We start from the raw sequence: 19,379 nt of genomic DNA on the forward strand, positions 1-19,379 counted from the left end.
ATGCATTCTTTTTGGGTTAGGTCGTGGTTCACATTGTTGACTTTTGTTGTAGATCAGCTGCTCCTGGGTTGGATCCCCCTTACTGCCAATGCCTTCCTGTTACCAACACATTTTGGACAATTTAGTGAAGCGTTTGCTAATCCAAAGGGGACCAACTCTAATAGCCATGTGTCCCAATACTTTTGTCCACAGATACCCCTTTTCCACTGCAGCGAACTTTGGTGCTGGTGCAGATTTAGGTCAGAGCTGGAGCTGAACCAGTGTTGGCCGTGAACAGGCTCTACGCAGATTCATTTTCCGTTGTCCTGGGGAGCCATGTCATTACGTCACAATGGCTACGCCTCCCATCAGGAAATAACAAAAGGGAGATCAGCGCATTATTTTGTGTAATATTCAAGTAAAGAACTACAGTATTTCTTCTTGAACATTCCCATCAAGCAGTGAGCAAACACAGCTCTGTCACTGAAATGAAACACTTCCTGCTCTCCAAAATAAAATACTTTTCTCCATGACCAATGCACGATTGTATGCTAGAAATAACCATCCATCCATCCATCCATCCATCTTAGGCAGTAGCCTAAGCAGGGAAGCCCAGACTTCCCTCTCCCCAGCCACTTCGTCCAGCTCCTCCCGAGGCGTTCCCAGGCCAGTTGAGAGACATGGTCTCTCCAAAGTGTCCCGGGTCTTCCCTGAGGCCTATCGGTTGGATGTGACCTGAACACCTCCCCAGTGAGGCCACCTCACCTGGCTCCTCCCAATGCAGAGGAGTAGTGGTTCTACTCCGAGCTTCTCCCGGATGACAGTGTTTGTCACCTTAACGCTAAGGGAGAGCCCAGCCACCCTACGGAGAAAACTCATGTCGGCCGCCTGTACCCGCGATCTTGTCCTTTCGGTCACTACCCAAAGCTTATGACCATAGGTGAGTGCAAGAACGTAGATCGACCGGTAAATTGAGAGCTTTGCCACAACCACAACGGACCGATGCAGAGTCCACATCACTGCAGATGCCGCACCAATTCGCCTGTTAATCTCACGTTCCATCCTTCACTCACTTGTCAACAAGACCCTGAGAAATAACCATAAAAAAACAATCTAAATGTAATATGAGTGTGACTTAAAGGAATAACCTTAGATGGTGACTTGTATGTTCATATTTGTAGTGTGTATGTGGTGGAAACACACTCCTTCAAAACAGCAAGTTAATATTCAGAAATGTGCAAAGACTTTTAATAATCCTCCAGATCATTCATTGCATTGACGGGACGTCAGACATTTAAGTAATAGGAGGGTAAAATTCCGGCATTTGCTGACTAAATTAAACTCTGCTTGGGCTCTAATATTTACAAGAAATGAGTAAATGAAGTTGAAATGGGGGTAACGGGCAGGTATTTACTTGAAGTAACACCTCTGCCACATCATTATGCAAATGGTTCAGCACTCAGCCCAACAAACCTTTGGAGCCAGAGTTGAACCAAAATATACAGTGCCAGGTCAGCATTCCTGTAGAACCATAATGGAAAACAAAAGCTCTGAAAATGTACTTTAAACCAGCTTCGAACCAGTCACAGTGGAAAAGGGGTCAGAGTGTAGCATAGCCAAGGAAGGAGAAACAGTACTGTCAAAAAGATGGATCCAATACTGAGGCCGGACTAGAATGGACTGAATGCTCTCGTCTCTCAGTTCTGCAGGGACTGGATGAAAGGCTCAAGACATGAACCCATCACCAGTGAAGTCACTAAAAGTAAGCAGAGATAGACGCCCAAACCCGACAAGCACGACTCACGACATTGTCCACCTCATCACCACACAATTCCAACAGTTTTATTGCTATAGTCCAGATCGTGTTCCATCCATCACGTTTCTGCAAGGGAACCCTGGCCCGATCTGCGAATCCAGTCTTTGGTTGTGGGTTAAAACTGGGAGGAGGAATCTCTTTTTTTATTTTCAATTTGTAATAAATACGCAGGGAAAAATTAACCCAATAGAGTTCAATGTTTTTGTTTTTAAACTGGTGGCTCAAAACCAGCAGGAATCCTCGAGTGGATTGGAGTTTATAAGAAGGACAAATATGAAAGTGATCTTAGGGAGTGGATGACTGTGCTCTCTTTCCACATCTACTACGCGCCGTCGCTTGATCCCAAGTGGGGGAATGATTCGGGATGGATATGTGTCAGGCTTTAGCGATGAGGTTCTTGGTTGTTGTGAGCAGGACGCGGTGGAGGGAAGGTTTCATTAATACCGGGACTTCTCCAAGGGGGCCCTTTTTCTGAAGGTCTCACACCAGGGTTCCAGGTTTGGCCTTGTCGCGTCTGTACCACTGCACATCTGCCAGCTCCGAACACGAGGGGCTGCCTAGGAAACAGCTGTCACTGAAGGACCTACAGTGAAAGACAGTCAGTGTCAGACCACAGTCAGGCTAATAAGCTTAAATAACATCTCATCCTTTACAGTGGAACCTCTAATGCAGCGGTGTTCAAAGTGCACAGCTCAGTTATGTATTGGCCGGCAGAATACAGTATTCTAAAGTTAAAATAAACATGTCCCACAGCATAACATCATAACAGATGATTAGGGGCACATTGAAATGGTTACAATTAGGAACATTACAGGCCTGTATCGGCATAAAATGAGATACCTATTCATTTTAGTATCTGCTTTTCTGCCAATAATGATAGTGATGACGTTCTCCACATAGCAACGAGCTTGCTAGCTAAACATGCCCTCGATCTTGTATTATTACCAAGTTTTGCCTTTGGATTGTAGATATGCAATTTGCCATGAAATTGCTAGTTAGGCAGTCTTCGTTTAATACTTGTAATCTAATAGGTTTCCTTCATGCTGCGTTCATGCCTGACGTGTTCAATGAACCCATTTTATAATTTCACTGATTGACTAGTCCAGAGTGTCATACTTTGAAATCTTTGTTCTCATACGGATGTTTGTGCCACATAGAAATGTGCAGCTTACTAACGGAGTCATTACCGGCATTATTTAATCGAATTCTTATTTGTGAATTCATTAAGACTAACCTGTCTTAATTGCAGAACATGTTATTTTAGTTGACTAATGGTAATGATTTTTAAATGGCTTTTGTTTTTGTTAACATACGGAACTTTTTCTCTAACTTGCATTGTATATTGCAGTATTTGTCATATTTTGCACAAACAGTGTTTATCTGTAAAATGCATCCAGTGGCATCACAGTAAAAGCATAATGTGTTGATTTATGACATGATATGTGGCCTGATAATAGTTTGAGGGAAGATCTGCTGCCTATGTCTGTATCGGTTGATATCTGTATCGGTAATGAAGTGCTGGACAATAACGGGATATCGGTAAAAAGCCAATATCGAGCATCTCTAGTTACAGGTAATGTTACTATTCTACTAAGGACTGAAAGACAGTTATAATATGCTTTGTCACCCACAACACCACGCAGAGATGTAGACTGTTTTTGTCCTTTGGTACAGTATATTTACCTGCCAAGCATATCTTGCCCTTGATTGTATTGTTCTAGCATGTTTATTAAACAAATAGTGACGCCTTGTCCTTTTAATTTTTCAGCATACCGCCTTTGCACTAAAGTCATTGAGCTCTTGTTCAAAATACAACCTAAATGTTGGTTTAAATTGCACAAATCTTTTAGATTTTAGACAACCCTCAACAAAAGAAAAAGATAATAGAAGACTAGACTAGAATACATCAAGTTACATGATGTTAAGAGAGTGGGGTTAACTTATTTTTACACTTTCGTGGCACTTAAGAATGTTAAAGAATGCCCGTTTCAAAATCCAAACAAATCAGTGGTTGACCAGCATGCTGGTACACACTGTGTGCAATCTTAGAGGTTCCACCATATTTACTTATGCTATGCTAAGTGCTGAAGATAGGGATGTTAAAGAATAGTCTCATGTAAAGAATAAGGTGAAGTATATCTTTTATTAGTACCATCCTGCAGGGAACGAGCCATAATAAAGTATCAGTGTTAGAGCAGAGCAGAGCACATGCACGGATTACAGTCAAAGTGGGAGTACCATGACTGATATCACCACTGTTTTGCTAACAGTGGCCCTCCCAGGACTAGGGACAGTACCTCTAGACACCAGAGCCATGCTGAAGAGGAGACTGACAGACGTCTTCAGTAGGAGAGCTGTCTGCTGTGCCTCTAAAGCAGGAGAGAGCACACAGACACACACAAGGGAAGGTGTGTTAGTATAGAACAGAAAGAGCCACATTGAGGAAGGAGGTCACACACAGGTTAAGGGGATCAAATTTGCCACAAAGAATGAAACACCAAGCGACCCGGAGATAAAGATGTGTCAGAAAAGAAGAAGCAGCATGTGCAGAGGAGCTTTACAAATGTTAGTCTGTGGCTGCAAACATGTTACCGTTTCTGTGTCTTACCCGCTCTGCCAGTTGAGGATGTGCTGTGGACTGCAGGGGGGAGTGGGTGTGGCTGCCTGCTCACTAGATGGCGTCATACTCCTCTGGCTGTGTGGGGATGCAACTAGAGAAATATATTGATAGTGGTTAGTTACTGATACACACAATGAGGGCACATTTAAATCAAGCAGTCCAGTTAAGAATTTTTTCGACATACTGTACTGCAAAGAATATGACGCCACAAGTAAAGTATAAGTACCTGGTGAGCCCTTGGCGAGTGTCCCTACCCGACTGACCCGCCCATGTCCAAGCGTGCCTTGCTGTGACCCTGTTTCGGATGACGTGGATCCTGAATGGGAGTGATTCCTCTCCTTTAGGCTCCCGGATGACCTCTGGTACCAGCAGCGCAGCTCTTCAGACACCGCTGCCCGGCCCCCTCCTCCTCCTCCGCTCCCCTCACGCCCCAATGATGGAGTCCGTACAATCTGCGAGCGGGACGGCGTTAATCGGCCACTCCCTTCCCCGCCCTCCTCTCCTCCCCACGCCTCCTTGTACAGTCCCCCAGCCGTGTAGGAGCTGGAGGTCTTGAACTGGGCCTTGACACTGTAGTGGCCCTCTTGGTCACTCTCCAGGCTGCGTACGACCACCTGGTTGGGGCTCCCCTCCACGTACAGTGGGTACTCTTTGATACGGTACTGGGAGGACGGCTGGCTCTGGCTGTGGAGGTAGACTCCGTGGTGTCCTCCTCCGACGCCGCCTCCACCTGATCCTCCGACAGAGCCGTTCTTGGCTGCCAAGTTTGGCATGGAGCCGGAGTTAGAGGAGCCCAGATGACCTGCAGACCTGCAGGGAACACTTGGATCAATTACTTTCTAGGGAGAAGCTACAAAACAGGAGTCCTTTCCTGCCAGTCTTACCTGTGCCTCTGCCGCTGTCTCTGCCTAGCTTTGGAGGGCGAGTCCTCACCGAGGGTGGAGTAGTTGGGATTGGTGCTGGGGGCTAAGGGCCCCCCTGCGGGGTAGAAATGCTCCGAACTGCTCTGGCTGGTGCAGGAGGAGCAATCGTCCAACGGATCGGAGCCATTAGAGCTCCGTGCCGGGCCCAAGAAAAAGTCAGGGCTGCCTAGCGTGCCGAGGGTGTGCGGGTGTGTGTCAGTGTTTGATGTCAAGAGCTTGCCTTGGGACTCCAGGCTGGAGCTGCGGTTCCTAAAGTGCTGAGCGAGACTGTGCAGACGTGTGGGACTGATGTCCACTGACCTGTAGAATCCAGAAACACAATTGACACAAGGATCTAGAGTGCAGAAAGAAAGCTTTTGACAAGGGTTCCTTTGCCTGAATAAGAGGACTAACCTAGTGGAATGTACATAGTGTGGTGTCCTGGTCCTTAAGTCTGGGGTGGACGGCATACTGGACTGAGAGTTCCATTGAGGGAGGCTCCTGATGGGGCTGCTCTGCAGAGAGTTACTACCTCCTGCTTCTGTGCTGCCAGAGCTTGGAAATCGTCTGTGACTGAACAGACAGCCAAAGAACAAAAAAATACTTAGATGAATTACACTTCCTTGTGTATGGGGAGTGTCTTGGGCCGCATTTAACAAAATACATAACACTAGTGAACACAGTCCTACCTGGAATGAGAGGAGCGCTTCTTGACTTTTTCATAAGGCTCATCCAGAGACGACTCGCTCCACATTTTAGGTTTAATTGGCGATTTATCGTAATCTGTGCGTGCATAGTGCAGATGCCGCAGCCCATCCAGGGATTGTGGCGGTGGGGGACGACTGTGGGATGGCGGCCGTGGAGGAAGGCCTTTGTGAGGCGAAGCGATCGGGGAGAAGTTGGGGGTACCGATAACTTGAGGATCATCATCATCCAGGACCAGAGCGTCAGACAGTGAACTGTCTTCTGAGCCAATGTTGGCCTCTACCGGGCAGAAAGACAAGAGGGGTTAAAAACAAAACAAAACATTGGAACAATGTCAACTCGACCAGTAATTATAACCCCATTTTGCAATGTCATTGGAAGTTGTGATGACTGTAAAACTTAAACTTAAAGCAGAGGTTTAACAGCACAGTGTACTGGAAAAAAACATTTTCTCATTAATTGGCCTGATTTTACTCAACTGCATAAAATACCAGTAGGACAGTACTGGGTTGTGTCTGTCCTACATGGAATACATCAAGTCAAAATCTTTCCGGCCCATTCCTTGCAATCTCTTATTAATTCTTTTCAGTCAATGTTGAAATGTTTTGTAGCTTCTGCTCCAGAATGCTACGCTGCATACAGTAACAATTTCTATTTAAACTCGACCATAAACTTTAAACAGATGCCATTCTCTGCATGCACTGCAGTGTGGTAAATACCTCATCTGCAACCCATGGTACTAAAACCACCTAATGGCTTCACAGGTGGAGTCCGCTTGAGGTGAGATGTGTATGGCCAAATTATGGACAAAATGGTGTCTATTAGAGTCACTGGCATAGACATACTGGTACCTTCTATTATAAGCGATGCCCTCTGTGTTGGCTTTTTGCCAGAGCGAACCCGGTATTCATTTATAGAGTTCTCAATTTCCTGAAGTTTCTTCAGTGCGTTCAGATAAGATGTCTTCCTCTGCTTCTTCAGCTTCTTGCTGCTCACGTGAGGATCACTGGCAAGGCGCCTGGCTGCTTCGGTAATCTGGGACTGAATGGCGAATTCCCGCTCCAAGCGCTCTAGCTCCTCTTCCTAGGACAAGCACACGTATGCAAATATGAACAAACAGTCTTGACACAATCATGGGGAACCTGCTTTATCAAGTTACCAACATGCGGTCCAAAAACAACAAGGATTATTTTGCAGACACTGTAATTCACCCATGTTTTCTATTTGGGTGGACACACATATGCACACAGATTGCCAGAGAAAACACACTGCAAAAATAATGTATCTTTGTTGCAGCAGATTTTCTCACCACTGAATACTCTGTATAGAAACACACTATCGCTCCAATAATAACAGACTCCTGTCCATATAAACCCCTCTTTCTCAAGACTTACTCTAGGATTTGTCAAGCTGGGATCACCAAGTCAAAATCCTGGTGCAAGTATATTTAGAAGTATGCATTGATAAAGGGGACATACATTATACTGTAGTGTGATTTTCGCCTACATACAGTCATGGAAAAAATGATTAGACCACCCTTGTTTCTTCAGTTTCTTGTTCACTTTAATGCCTGATACAACTAAAGGTACTTTTATTTGGACAAACATAACAATGACAACAAAATATATATATATAGTTATAGCTATTCATGTAAGAACTTAAGTGATTTTGGTTATTATCAAGAAAACCATTGAATTTGATAGATACCAGCTCTTATATCAAACTCATCATTATATTTGTCCAAACAAATGTGCCTTTAGTTGTACCAGGCATTAAAATGGATCAATAAACTGAAGAAACAAGAGTGGTCTAATCATTTTTTCCATGACTGTATATATACACAGTACTACATCCTTACAAGTGGCCTTGTGTTCTGTGTGTTCATATCAGTGTCTTTTAGTGCTGCATTCACTTCTTAGTGGACTACCTCAATCTTAAGGAATCTCTCTTACTAACATCTGCACACACTACTTGTGTAGTGTGTGTGTGTGTGTGTGTGTGTTAAAGAGTGTTCAATGTTCTGCCGGCTTGTGATAAGAGGCCCTGGATTATTTTCAAAGCATACAACGTCTGTGATAGACACCCATGCATATACAAAGGCGTGCAAAAACGACTACTTCCTGCAGAGAGAACCCTGCCAGACTATTTTTAGAAGTGCTGCTGCTCAGAATAAAATGTAACCATGGCACACATAACATGTGGTACAAGACAGATGTGGCAAAACTAGGTGCATCAAGCTTTGGATTCATTTGCTTGTTCAGTCAATGGGATGGAACATTTTAACATTAGTACTTTAGTCAGGGTTTCCCCTAGGATTTTTTGAAGCTGTGGTGGTGGGCTGCATGGGAGGGCGGACTTCTGCCGCTGTGTCATGCCGCTGCTGCGTTTGCAATTTTTTTTAAAATGACAAATATAATTTTTTTTTTAATGACTTTTTATTTATTAGTTTTTTTTTTTTTTTAGCTTTTTTCAACAACTAGCTGAACATCAACCTGAACAAAGTTGCTGAGAGCACTGCCAACAATTAAATGGCAATTTATTTACAAAGCACATCTCCACTGCGTGTGCTCATTTGTCCTTAAATACAGGTGTCATGTTTGAATAGAACACTTATAAAAATACTAAGATGTGAAGCAAATATTCTTTAGTGAACTACTCAACATCAGCTAGTGAGCTACTGGTAGCTTACAGGCTAGCTGTCGAAGACCCCTGTGATAGTGTCACTGTCTAAAGCTGTACACACTGTGTTTGAGGTGCACAACTTCGACACACAACTAGTTTTGAAGACAAGCCATAAATTTAAATGATAACAAGAGAACAAGCTTTTAAAGTGACACTTACAAAAAGTAAATTGCGATGATGATGATGGATCTATCCCATGAACGTAATAGCCACTTGTAGCTCAGAGCTAGCTCGATGCCGCCAGCTAGGCATGTAATCAAAAATGCCAGAAAGTGGAATGAGATTGAAACGTGAGCGATCACACACGCTGGCATAGATAGGCTTAGCATGTGACACGCTGTTGTCAATTGACTACACATTTTACGGGATACTGTTCTTTTTCCTGATAATAAGAAACAAAGTGAAGTTAAGGTGTCGCGGCTTTTATTTTGTAGCGGCACACCGTCACGATCAATCAATTAAACTGTGTTAATGTTTAATCAAAGAACTTGAGCTTCACCTCTCCCTTAGGAAGAATTTTCTGCTCATCCAGCTTGAAGGCGGTACCTATCTTCCGCCTCACTGTAGGAGGTTCCTCTCCTGGATCTAGAGGATATTCCTTGGGAAGTTTTCCTGTCAGTTCCTGCAAATGAAACAACAAGCTTGATAAGAAGATCTAAAAAGTGACGCGGTTGAATTTCTCTTGTGTTTTCTCATACAGCCTCTCTGATGCAGATGCTCTTGAGTTCCTCTAGTCGCTGCTTCAGGGTTTCCTCCAGAGCTTCCTGCCGGGCCCTCAGTGCTGCCAGCATGTCCTTCTTGGCTGTTTGGGAGCTGTCTGATTCCTGAGAGCCTGCAGGGCGCAAAGGGCACAGAGGTCTGAGCAGGAGTCAGAGGCATGTTAGTGTTTGCGGTTGTGGGGGTCTTGGCCTTTCTGAGGCAGGCTGGAAAAAAGGAGGGCAGATTGTTCATGCACCTGCACAAGCCTCGCAGGATGTTTACAGGGAAGTGAATGGAACAATTTGATAACAAAGCTGTTTGTTTCAAGGAAAGGGGGAGCAGTGGAGGACAAATTTGGTGACGCACAATCCCAGAGGCCCTGTGTTGGTGCCAGTCTTGTTTTATAACACTCCTTTAAATTAAAGACAAACTCTACACACACTGTTGCTCTCAAAGTGACCTTAGGGAAGAACAACAGAAGACTCACCTGCTGTGAAAGTTGTAGCAGAATTGTCATGTGAAAAGAAAAACATATCACTTTAATTCACTGCATGTTGCATTGTTAAACTACTGTCAGAGGATGTATAATTTAGCTTCTGAACAAGTCTTAATCCATTAGCAAATGCACATTGCTTGATGAGTGTTTACACTTCACAAAGTGAAACTGAAAGTTAAAAATTGGAGGACAATAAGTGTCTCCTGTATTTATATCTTGGCTAGTGACTGCTAGTCATGCTAAGGAGAAATTTTATTCAAGAAGAGACTGAAGACAAGGAAAAAACAGACCTCTGCAGCAGAGTCAAGACTGTGAAGTATAATATTGCAGTGTTCAGAGCTAAAGCACAGCAACAGGGCATGCATATGTTAGCTTGGGTACAGGCAGTCCTACAAGTTCCGTTCCTAGGTTGTGATGTAACTCACATCTCAAACCCACATTATATTATTAGACCTAAGTAAACTCCAAAGTCACTCAAAATAACAATCACACAGTCACCCAGTAAATACAAGAATTATATGAAACGGTAATTAAAAAAAAAAGAACACAGGATGTTAGCAGAACAGAACTTTTATCGTTTTTATCCCAATCCCCCTTGCACACTGCGCAGTTACAAGAAGTGAGAGCCAGACCTACTAAGTCTCAATAATGAAAACACTACACTGCTTATGCTGTTATCACTGTCCACTTCATAGGAGCAGATCCTTCCATACGTTCAAAGATACCATCTTTATCCATAATGATGGTCGCCGCGTTTGAGCAGCTTAGACTGGGCATGCAACCAATGTTGATTTCTCCACCTAGAGTCTTAAAATATTTAGATTTTTACTTTTACACGCTGCCACCAGATGAGTCTGCCTCACTGCCTTGGGAGTCATAATGATGATTAAACTTAAATAGTTAACTAAAAAGAACAAAAGTGAAGTGTATAGCGACGCGACTATATGTTACTACTTCATATCACTTACTTTGTAACTCTTAATGCGGAAGTACAATTTGCTGCATTTACTGTAAGCATGCTCGGAAAGCCCAGAAAGTACACTCAAAACATGTATTCAACTTAAAATGACGTAGTGTCTTTGAACGCAACCCCCCGTTGCTCATAAAAACATGGTTAAAGTATGTTTCAAATGCTCTGCTAAAGAAACTAGTGTGTGACAGACATGTGCTATCTTGTAGCTTGATTTAAATTTTCACTTAACTCTGAGCTGTTTATACAAATATTTAATGCCATTTATCTCTCTTTCAATAAAATACAACAGAAATTGGTATATTTCAGACACAGTTACAAACAATCATTAATTATGATGAATTAATTAGGAAAAAAAAATGATTAATCTGATTAAAAATTTTGATTATTTGACAGCCTTAATGTTAATAATTAGTGGCAGCGCATCCATAACCACAAAACGGCAAAACTCGAAACACCATAAACTGAGGATTACCTGTTCTTATTTTTGTCAGGTGCTCGAAATAGTACCTGGTAGTACCTGCTGTGGCGAGCTGTGTAGTTACCATGCAGTAGAAATTGGGCCTTCATAAGACTGCATCATTATCAATTAGCATCAAAGACATGCTTTCACTGCCAAGGCAACATGGCCTTCAATGAGCAGTGGACTATGGACTAATGACATGACAATGAGTAAACAGATGACACAATCTGTATAAAATAGGAAGGAAAAGAAGAGCAGGGTGGAGACTATGGGATGGTATAATTGTATGTATGTTGAGAAATTAAATACATAATAGTAACCATGATTACTTTCAACAAACTGGTTAAAGAGGTTTTAAAGTCCACTCTAATCATCCTGTCACTGTCATAACTTGTTCAGCATACATCAACATTGTTTTAAAATGCCATTCAAAAGCTGTCCTTTGACCTCCTGAACTTTTCATTCCCATAACTACTAAATTTAGAGGCCAGGGACTCTGGAGGATGCCACATGGAGGGCGAGGAAGAGCTGGTAGTTACACTGACAGAAAGGCACGGGATGTGATGTGTATATAGTGTTTGTGAGAACATTCGGCTTGCACAATTGACGGCGTCACCAGCTGTTTCTGTCCATCCAGTTGTCAACCAACGCCCTACACCAATACCGCCACACAAAAATGCACTCACATATCAGTCTTTCTCCCTTCCTGTCATCGTCTCTTGCTTTCTAACACCCCAGATACAAATATTTGTATACTGACCTGAGGAGAGCAGACTGCCACTGCTCCCGCTGATAATCTTGCCTTTGCTGCCCATGTTGGCCAATTTGGAGGTTTTCAGTGTTCCGGTTTCAGTGAGGTCGATGGCAATCTCACTCAGACTGCGTGCTGCATGGATCTTTGACTGGACACACACACAGAAACAAGAGGACGTCATTAAGAGCTTGTATCTCAACCATCACTTCTAATGGTGTCTGTGGTCTAGTATGCATGTAGAAGGGGGAGGGTTCGATGACTGACCTTGCTCTGCTTGCGGTCCAGATAGAACTGGTGTTGGCTTATGGCCATGGCCCAGATGGACTTGATGAGGGCTGGACAGGCGTACCAAGTGTGCACAGCAATGCCACTATGACCAAACGTCCTCCGTGTCACAGACGCCCTACAGTAGAAGCGGACACAAGGCCTCTTTATACACACCGAATGCAACAAAAGGACGGCAAACACATTTACAACAGTAGAAACACTCCCAATTCTCCAACTATTAGAGTACCACTTTACTGGCAATAAAGTGGAGAGGAAAGACACGTATTGGAGGCTGGTGAGCTTATTTCTGCACAGCCACACACGATGATGCCCTGTTTGCTCATCCTTATTTAAACACACACTCATGGTTAGCTCACACTAATGACAGCTCCTTTCAAAGAAAACACCGCTGCTCGCCGTTTCACCCTGTCTGACTGCTTTTCCTGCCCGGTTACACTCCACATATGGAGCCAGGTTAAATAAATACAGCAGAGGTCACTTTTGCTGCAAAACAGCCCCATCATACAAATGTGAGCCCTTTTTGTGGGCCATTACCGAGAGTTTTTGGCATGTGTGTTTGTGTGCATTATTAATTTCTTCTGGGGTCTCATCAGGTGCATTTTGATAGAGAACATGACAGATTCATGTAATCACATCTAATTATCTGATTTGTGGGATGACGCGTTGCTGTGTGAAAGCACACAAAGTTGTGGCAAGATGTTGCTTCACAGGCGCAATAATACCAGATTTACTGTTATGGCTTTGATTTGACAATTTAGCGGAATTTCTATATCAAAGAGGCTTGCACCAAAAGGAAAAAGGCAGAATTCTACTGTTGTTACTATAATAAGGTATACATTAAAGGCTTGAGAAAAGGAGAAACATGGTCTTCTTCCAAATATTAACAGGAAAGAATTTAACAGCACGTTCCATCAGTTAAGTAGTTTAATCTAATAGTATTGTAGCAATCAATTTTAAAATAAGTGATATGCTTGCCTCCACATTATGTGTCATAGATTTACCTCCTGGGGTCATGAACTTCCACTGAGAACTTCTTCTCTCTGAAGTACAGGTTCTCCAGTTGACGCCATTGGAACACCTGAGGTTTAAAGACAAAAAAATACAGCTCATCAAAAAAACAGAGCCCACAATGAATCCACAGAGCTTTGAGACAAATCCTTTTCTTTGCAAGTTCCCAGATGAAAAGTATAAAAGGAAGAAGCTCACAAAGTGGAGGGAAAAGATGCTAGAGCACCAGTAAGGAGCTGATAGTCCTGTCCACAGCAGATCTCTCCTCTTTATAACAAAGATGTATTCCTCATCGTATGTGTTAAGTCCTTGAAGAGCATGTCGACTTCCTAAGCCTCTGTAGGCCCGTCAGAGTGAAAGTGTGTAAAGTTTCCTCCTCTCCAGTAACTTCACTGGAAGGGGGGGCGTTTAGGTCTCCCCTCCTTCTGACCCCTCCTCCATCCCTCAGGGACTGTGCTTCCTGCCCTGTGGTTGGGAGTAGTGTGTGTGTGTGTATGTGCGCGTGCGTGTAGTGAGTTCAGGGGAGGAGTGATGAAGCTTTCTGTGCCCCCTCTACCCCTCCTACAATTGAAGTGCCCTTGCTTTGTTTGATCAGAGCTCAGCGCACACATAAACACACACCATCTGAGTCTGTTTCTCGTTAGAGGGAGGGAGAGAGAAGCCAAGCTGGTACATTGCTGCTGACACTTCCCAAACATGCAATGCACACAAACAAAGATTTAAAAAAAAAAAAAAAGAGTCAGACTAAAAAAACATGTAAACAATTTCTCCTGTTGCCAGGATATGGTAAGAAAAAAAGGGGAAATGAAGGAAGAAGTAACAGTCCAGGAATTTTAACAGCCTGGGAAAACAATGGACAGACAGACGGATAGAGAGGAAATGGGAAAAGGAGGAAGCGTACATTGTGATAAGAATGACATAAATACAGCCTAATGTATGTGTACTGTGCATGAGTGTGAACGTCTTGGAGAAGGAACGTGTGCTCTCTTATCAAATCTTGCTGCGGCGTGCACTCTCAATGGAGTGTGAAGTGCTAATGTAGCATGGTGCTAAATATAGCAGGTGGGACAGATAGTGAAGAACTGTGTGTGTGTTGCTTGCATATAGTTATGGAGATAAGAAACATTTATAATTGTGTTCAGGCACGGGATGCTTGTAGTTCATGCTGACAGATGTGTTCTTAACAAGTCAGCCAAAACCAGTCTTTGAAGGCTGGGAGTTGTGCACATGTATGCTATAAATCCTGTAACCTCTAAACACTGAAATGCACTCATGATGCCACAAACATGCACATGCAGAGGCTGTGACCTGTAATTATTAATTATGCTCGTACCTTGAACATAGACCGATGTGTGTGACATAATATTGTTTGAGCTGAAAAGGTCAGATCTGGCCTTTTTTTTTTTTTTTTAGTATAATGGACTCTCCCGAGATTACCAGAAGAATAGTTTTTAAATAGCCTTGGCTGCAGCACGGCGAAGTATTATTCACTTCTAGGAATGGACCTGAGGATTTAAAGACAATGTTAGGTCAATGTGGGTGGGGAGGTTCCGGTGTGTAAGCCATATCCACCCGTTGTCAAGGCAAAGCCTATACACTCTTCCTGTTGTTTGTAGGGGACTGTGCCATTTTGGAGGGATGGCATATATGGAAAAAATAATAGGAACCGGCTGTTATTGTTATTGTCTTTCTACTCAAGCGAGCGGGTGGGTACTCAACTTGTTCTGCGGCAAAATGAAATCCTACGATGAGTTAGCTTTAAGTCAGTCACTCAACAGACAGTCTGTCTAAATGAGTCAGAATACCCTAATGATGAATTAGAATCTCCTGTGCTGTGAGCTTCAGGTGCTGTGTGTATTATTTGTGGTTGTGGTAAGCTGAGGCAGTGAAGTAGTTTAACATCCCCAAATAACAACAGGATCTTAACCATAAAAAGGAAAGCCACCATGAAACCCACCATGAGCCAATTACACAGCACAACTACAGTCACTTAGTAGCTTATTAATGATAATTTAAAACAGGCTCTATTTTAACTGTGGGAAAAGACAGTAAATTGGGCCCAAAATAGCTTGTAAGTATTCTATATTGCCTGACTCAATCTGCCTTTTAGAAAAGAAGCAGCAAACAAGTGATGTCAGGGTGAGTCTGTGGTTACTTGTGGCCAATATGGGGAGAAACTGTTATTCCTCTATTTTAGCAAATTTTCTTGTAAAAAAAAAAAAAAGACTTCACACACCCACAGCTTTTCTCGGACTAAATCCAAAATTTGTTCAATAGAATTTAGTCAGTCTGAGGATCTTGGGTTACACTGTATGAGTCAAGGTCTTTAGGCTGCAAAGAAACAGCCATGGTGACAAGACTGTTTCTTTAACAACATTTTGTTGCTGTTGAATAAAAAGCATGCTTCTTCTTCAGAGTTTTTTTTTAAATTAAAAAAAAAAAAAAACAAGTAATATAGCAAGTATTAAAATAAAATAATCAAAATCATAACGCAGAAAGTACTTTTACATTACATGAGAGGTTAACTTCTTTTTACACTTGTATGATTGTGACGTTACCAAAATCGGTACTTAAATCATTGCCTGTACAATTAATTAAGGTGTTAGGATGGTGACAGTTTTACCCCCGAGCTGAGTAATTCCATTAACATAATTTCCTATGGGAAAATTGTTTCAGAGGAAGACCACAATATATGTCAGAAGAAGGGGGTAGAGTGGAGGTCAGCACTGAGGCTTAACAGACCAGCGCCTCATACTGGCAGTTGCTATGGCAACTGTAATGCTTGATAAGTTACCAGGGTATGAATGTTCTATACGGCTCTCCCTTACTGGCTATAAGTCCTTCTCCTTCCTGTTTCCTGTTGACCTTTTTAAGAAAAAGCTACAAACTGTCATCATTCATTCTGCAAAGCTATAATAGGTGATATGGTGAAAGCCAAACGATTGATCTAATGTGCTTGAAGGCATCTATTGTATTTTCATTTGAACCTAAAACAAACTTTTTAAGAATAATTTTAATCCCCTATAACTACAACTTCTACCTTACTTAGTTCACACAGTAATAATGACATGCCTTGATGACAACTGTTACAGACTAAGCGGCAAACAGGAAAAGTGGCAGTAGACAGGATGTATTCATCAGGATGTTAAGTTCATTGCTCAGTCCAGTTCCTGTGGGAGTGTTTGCATGTTTATGGGTCTCAGAGTGTGTTAGTGGCTGTTCAGTATGCAGCAATGTTGTTAAATCTATTAACACTCTGTCAGAGGAGGCAGAACGCCAGCGATCAAGGCCCCATAAGCAACGAGGAGCCAAAGGTGAGTGAAGAAAGGAGAGTACAGGATGCTAAACATCTCCAGACACTAGAATTTGTCAAGCATCGTCATGTGTTCGCTGAGGGATAAAAACCGAATAGTGACTATTTAGTCACAGGAAGGACAAGAGATTACCAACAAAGAAACATATTTGACGTAAGCAAGGAGGTAAAGCATAATAAAATTACTCTTTCATCTAATAGTGGCCTCTGGGCTTGAGAGTCGTTCAGTGTGGCTAGCTGTGTGTCCGCTTCTTTAACAGCGCTGGCATCTTCGTAGGCTTTCAAAACACAGTCGTAGCGATGCTGGCGTTTCAGGTGGCTGATAAGGCAAAAAAGTCCCACACGATCAACGCCATGATTGTATACAAGTGAGCTCAGGGGAGGTGTGCAGCATGTCACAGAAAAGGAGCGCTTGACTTGCTCACCTTATCCCAGGAACACACACCACAGTACGGGTAATTCGATAGTCATTGGATAGTTTTTGAAAAAAATATCGGTTATCAGAGTTATTTTTAATGTTACTGGATTTATCGGTATGACGTCATAATTCCTCATATCGGCCGGATAATTATCGGTCCAATAATTATCATGCACCCCGAGTAAATATGGTTACTAATGTTGATAAAGCGCACATGCCATCTGTAAACCTGAAGATTCCAGTGCGGTTTAAATATAAATTGCTGCTGGATGCATGGAAATATGAATATAGAGATGCAGATGCACAAAGAAAGGCCTACTCCGAGTAAACACCCCGGCCCACAGGAGTTTTCAGCATAAAAACATTTTTATCACCATCTAGATTGTATTGCCAATGGAGAAATAATGACAGCTGTGGTTCTGAGGGGTCATCTCACCTTTCTGGGCTTAACTTTGTCCTGATGGTCATACTGAAAGATGCCTTTATAGCTCAGGCCCAGCCACCAGGGAATTCCCTGCTTATCCTAAAACAAAACAATAATGAAAACATCACGTATGAGCATGTGGAGGGGTTGACATCACCAGAAATAGTGCCAGCAAAAAGCCTTGAGCACCATTATGACTCCCAAAGTCCCAAACTGCCTACTTGCAAGTCCAGAATGAAAAACAACATATGTGGTGAAAAGTGGGGTGGGTGGGTTTGGGGGTTGGGGGGGCAGGGTAGTAAAACTGTACCTTTACAGCATAGTAATGTACTCCATATGTGGGCAGGGACTCTACAATGCTCATGTAGCTGTGAGGAAGAGACAGACAACACGTGTGAGACTTTTACAGAATGCAGTACTCGTCCAAAGTGGTGGACATACGCTAACACTCACTTTACAATGGCTTGCCCTCTGGACTGCCCGTTGAGCTTCTTGTAGTGTTCGATGACCCGCTCCTCACTGTGAGAGAAGAAGATATGATAAAAAAGGTGACAGGAGAGGGCAATGAGGATATGTGGTTGGCCTCTCACCAGTAGGCCAGGGATGGGTGCTCCTTGAGGGCCTGGGTGGGCAGAGCAGGCAGCTTTTTCAGGTCAGACCTGGTTGCATCATTACTAGGAAAGAAAGACCACAAGGCCTGGTAAGAACTCTGTAGAAGACATCCATAAGATGGTTGAAAGAGCTTTTAAGTCACACTGAGAAACTTATGTTACATTAGTAAGCACAACATTAAATCAAGTAAGATGACGTTAAATCAAGTTGCAAAAATGACAGTATGTTCTCTTTGTTTTGGAGACTCTGGCACTCAGCATGCACACAGTTGGAGACGGGCAAGAATCAAGTAACAGGAAATAGAGAAAAATCTTAAACCTTATTAAAGGAAGATTAAAAAGGAAAAGGAGCAGACATGGGAGAGAAAAAAACACAAAGAGTAAAGGAGGCAGGGAGCCAAAGAGACTTGGTCCGAGAAGGCGTTTTCAGACCACTGTTGGCAAGCGGTCATGAAACCTCGACCTAATCCAGGAGCCTATCTGCCAAGCCCCAGAAGATTGGGGAAAGCCCTGGGAGCTCCGAGCCTTAAAGAGCTCCCAGCAAGAATCTGCACGATTGTTCTTTACCAAGTGAACGTATTTGTTGATGCCTGACAGAGATGGCACCAGACTATTTTATATATCTAATTCTAATGTTGGCGTACCTTCTATACGCTTCATACCATACAATTTGTCGAGGTCAAATTCAGGCAGAATTTTCATGCTGCTTTTGCAGCACCTTACAGCTGAAGTAGATAGCATGCAGTGGTGTGAAAAAGTGTTTGCACGCTTCCTGATTTCTTAATTTTTGCATGTTTGTCACACTTAACCCTTTAAGCGCCCAAAATCAGCAACAAGCAACATTGCTGAATTTAACAAGCCATTTCTGCAAATATGATGCCTCATATAGTTAATACTTTCTACCGGGAGATGGCAGACATCTGTAACTTCAATCTGAGCAACATTTGTGGCTGTGTCTATATAAAGTATATAAGTTTATAGACTTTGAAGCCCCTTGTGCGTCAGTTCGCCATGACAGTCCACATGCAGCATACTTGCTTTGCTAAACCGTGTTCTCGGTGGCAAGAGGGGACGTGCTGGGTTCTCAAAACACCGCTAATAGTGAGTGGGGTAGTAGAGGAATGTAATAAAAGCAGCTTTTTGAGCCAGAGTTAAACCAAAAAAAGGGTTTCAGGTCGAACCAACTGTGGAAGCATGACAATGGAAAGCCAAAGCTCTGAGAACCAGCTCC

At 42.9% G+C, this 19,379-nt stretch overlaps 1 protein-coding gene across 7 annotated transcripts; it reads right to left on the reverse strand.

Moving 5' to 3' along the window:
- Positions 1 to 7: 7 nt before the first annotated feature.
- LOC129174700 (FERM domain-containing protein 4A-like) lies at positions 8 to 19,264 on the reverse strand. Of its 7 annotated transcripts, none has more exons than XM_054766489.1 (17): positions 18,128 to 19,262; positions 17,991 to 18,056; positions 17,848 to 17,905; positions 17,550 to 17,636; positions 13,376 to 13,452; positions 12,351 to 12,492; positions 12,093 to 12,234; positions 9,403 to 9,539; positions 9,204 to 9,326; positions 6,874 to 7,105; positions 6,007 to 6,301; positions 5,732 to 5,890; positions 5,300 to 5,638; positions 4,642 to 5,225; positions 4,404 to 4,506; positions 4,093 to 4,164; positions 8 to 2,378 (listed from the first exon to the last, which is right to left on the reverse strand). In XM_054766489.1, the coding sequence occupies exons 3-16, from the start codon at positions 17,899 to 17,901 to the stop codon at positions 4,095 to 4,097; spliced, it is 2,544 nt and encodes an 847-aa protein (XP_054622464.1). In that variant the 5' UTR covers positions 17,902 to 17,905; positions 17,991 to 18,056; positions 18,128 to 19,262; the 3' UTR covers positions 8 to 2,378; positions 4,093 to 4,094. The 7 variants fall into 7 exon arrangements, with proteins under 7 accessions (XP_054622464.1, XP_054622467.1, XP_054622463.1 ...); XM_054766492.1 differs by having other exon boundaries at positions 9,403 to 9,536; positions 12,351 to 12,489; positions 18,128 to 18,256; XM_054766488.1 differs by lacking the exon at positions 4,093 to 4,164 and having other exon boundaries at positions 12,351 to 12,489; positions 18,128 to 19,264.
- Between the last annotated feature and the right edge of the window lie 115 nt (positions 19,265 to 19,379).

Source organism: Dunckerocampus dactyliophorus, unplaced genomic scaffold (assembly GCF_027744805.1).
Source record: "Dunckerocampus dactyliophorus isolate RoL2022-P2 unplaced genomic scaffold, RoL_Ddac_1.1 HiC_scaffold_161, whole genome shotgun sequence".
NCBI classification, from domain to species: domain Eukaryota; kingdom Metazoa; phylum Chordata; class Actinopteri; order Syngnathiformes; family Syngnathidae; genus Dunckerocampus; species Dunckerocampus dactyliophorus.

Coding starts and splice junctions, on each gene's coding strand:
- LOC129174700 (XM_054766486.1), bottom strand. CDS start 17,901: ATGAGCATTGTAGAGTCCCTGCCCACATATGGAGTACATTACTATGCT. Junction 12,493..13,375: donor GAAGTTCATGACCCCAGGAG/GTAAATCTATGA, acceptor CCGCTTCTACTG/TAGGGCGTCTGTGACACGGA. Junction 4,507..4,641: donor ACTCGCCAAGGGCTCACCAG/GTACTTATACTT, acceptor ATATTTCTCTAG/TTGCATCCCCACACAGCCAG.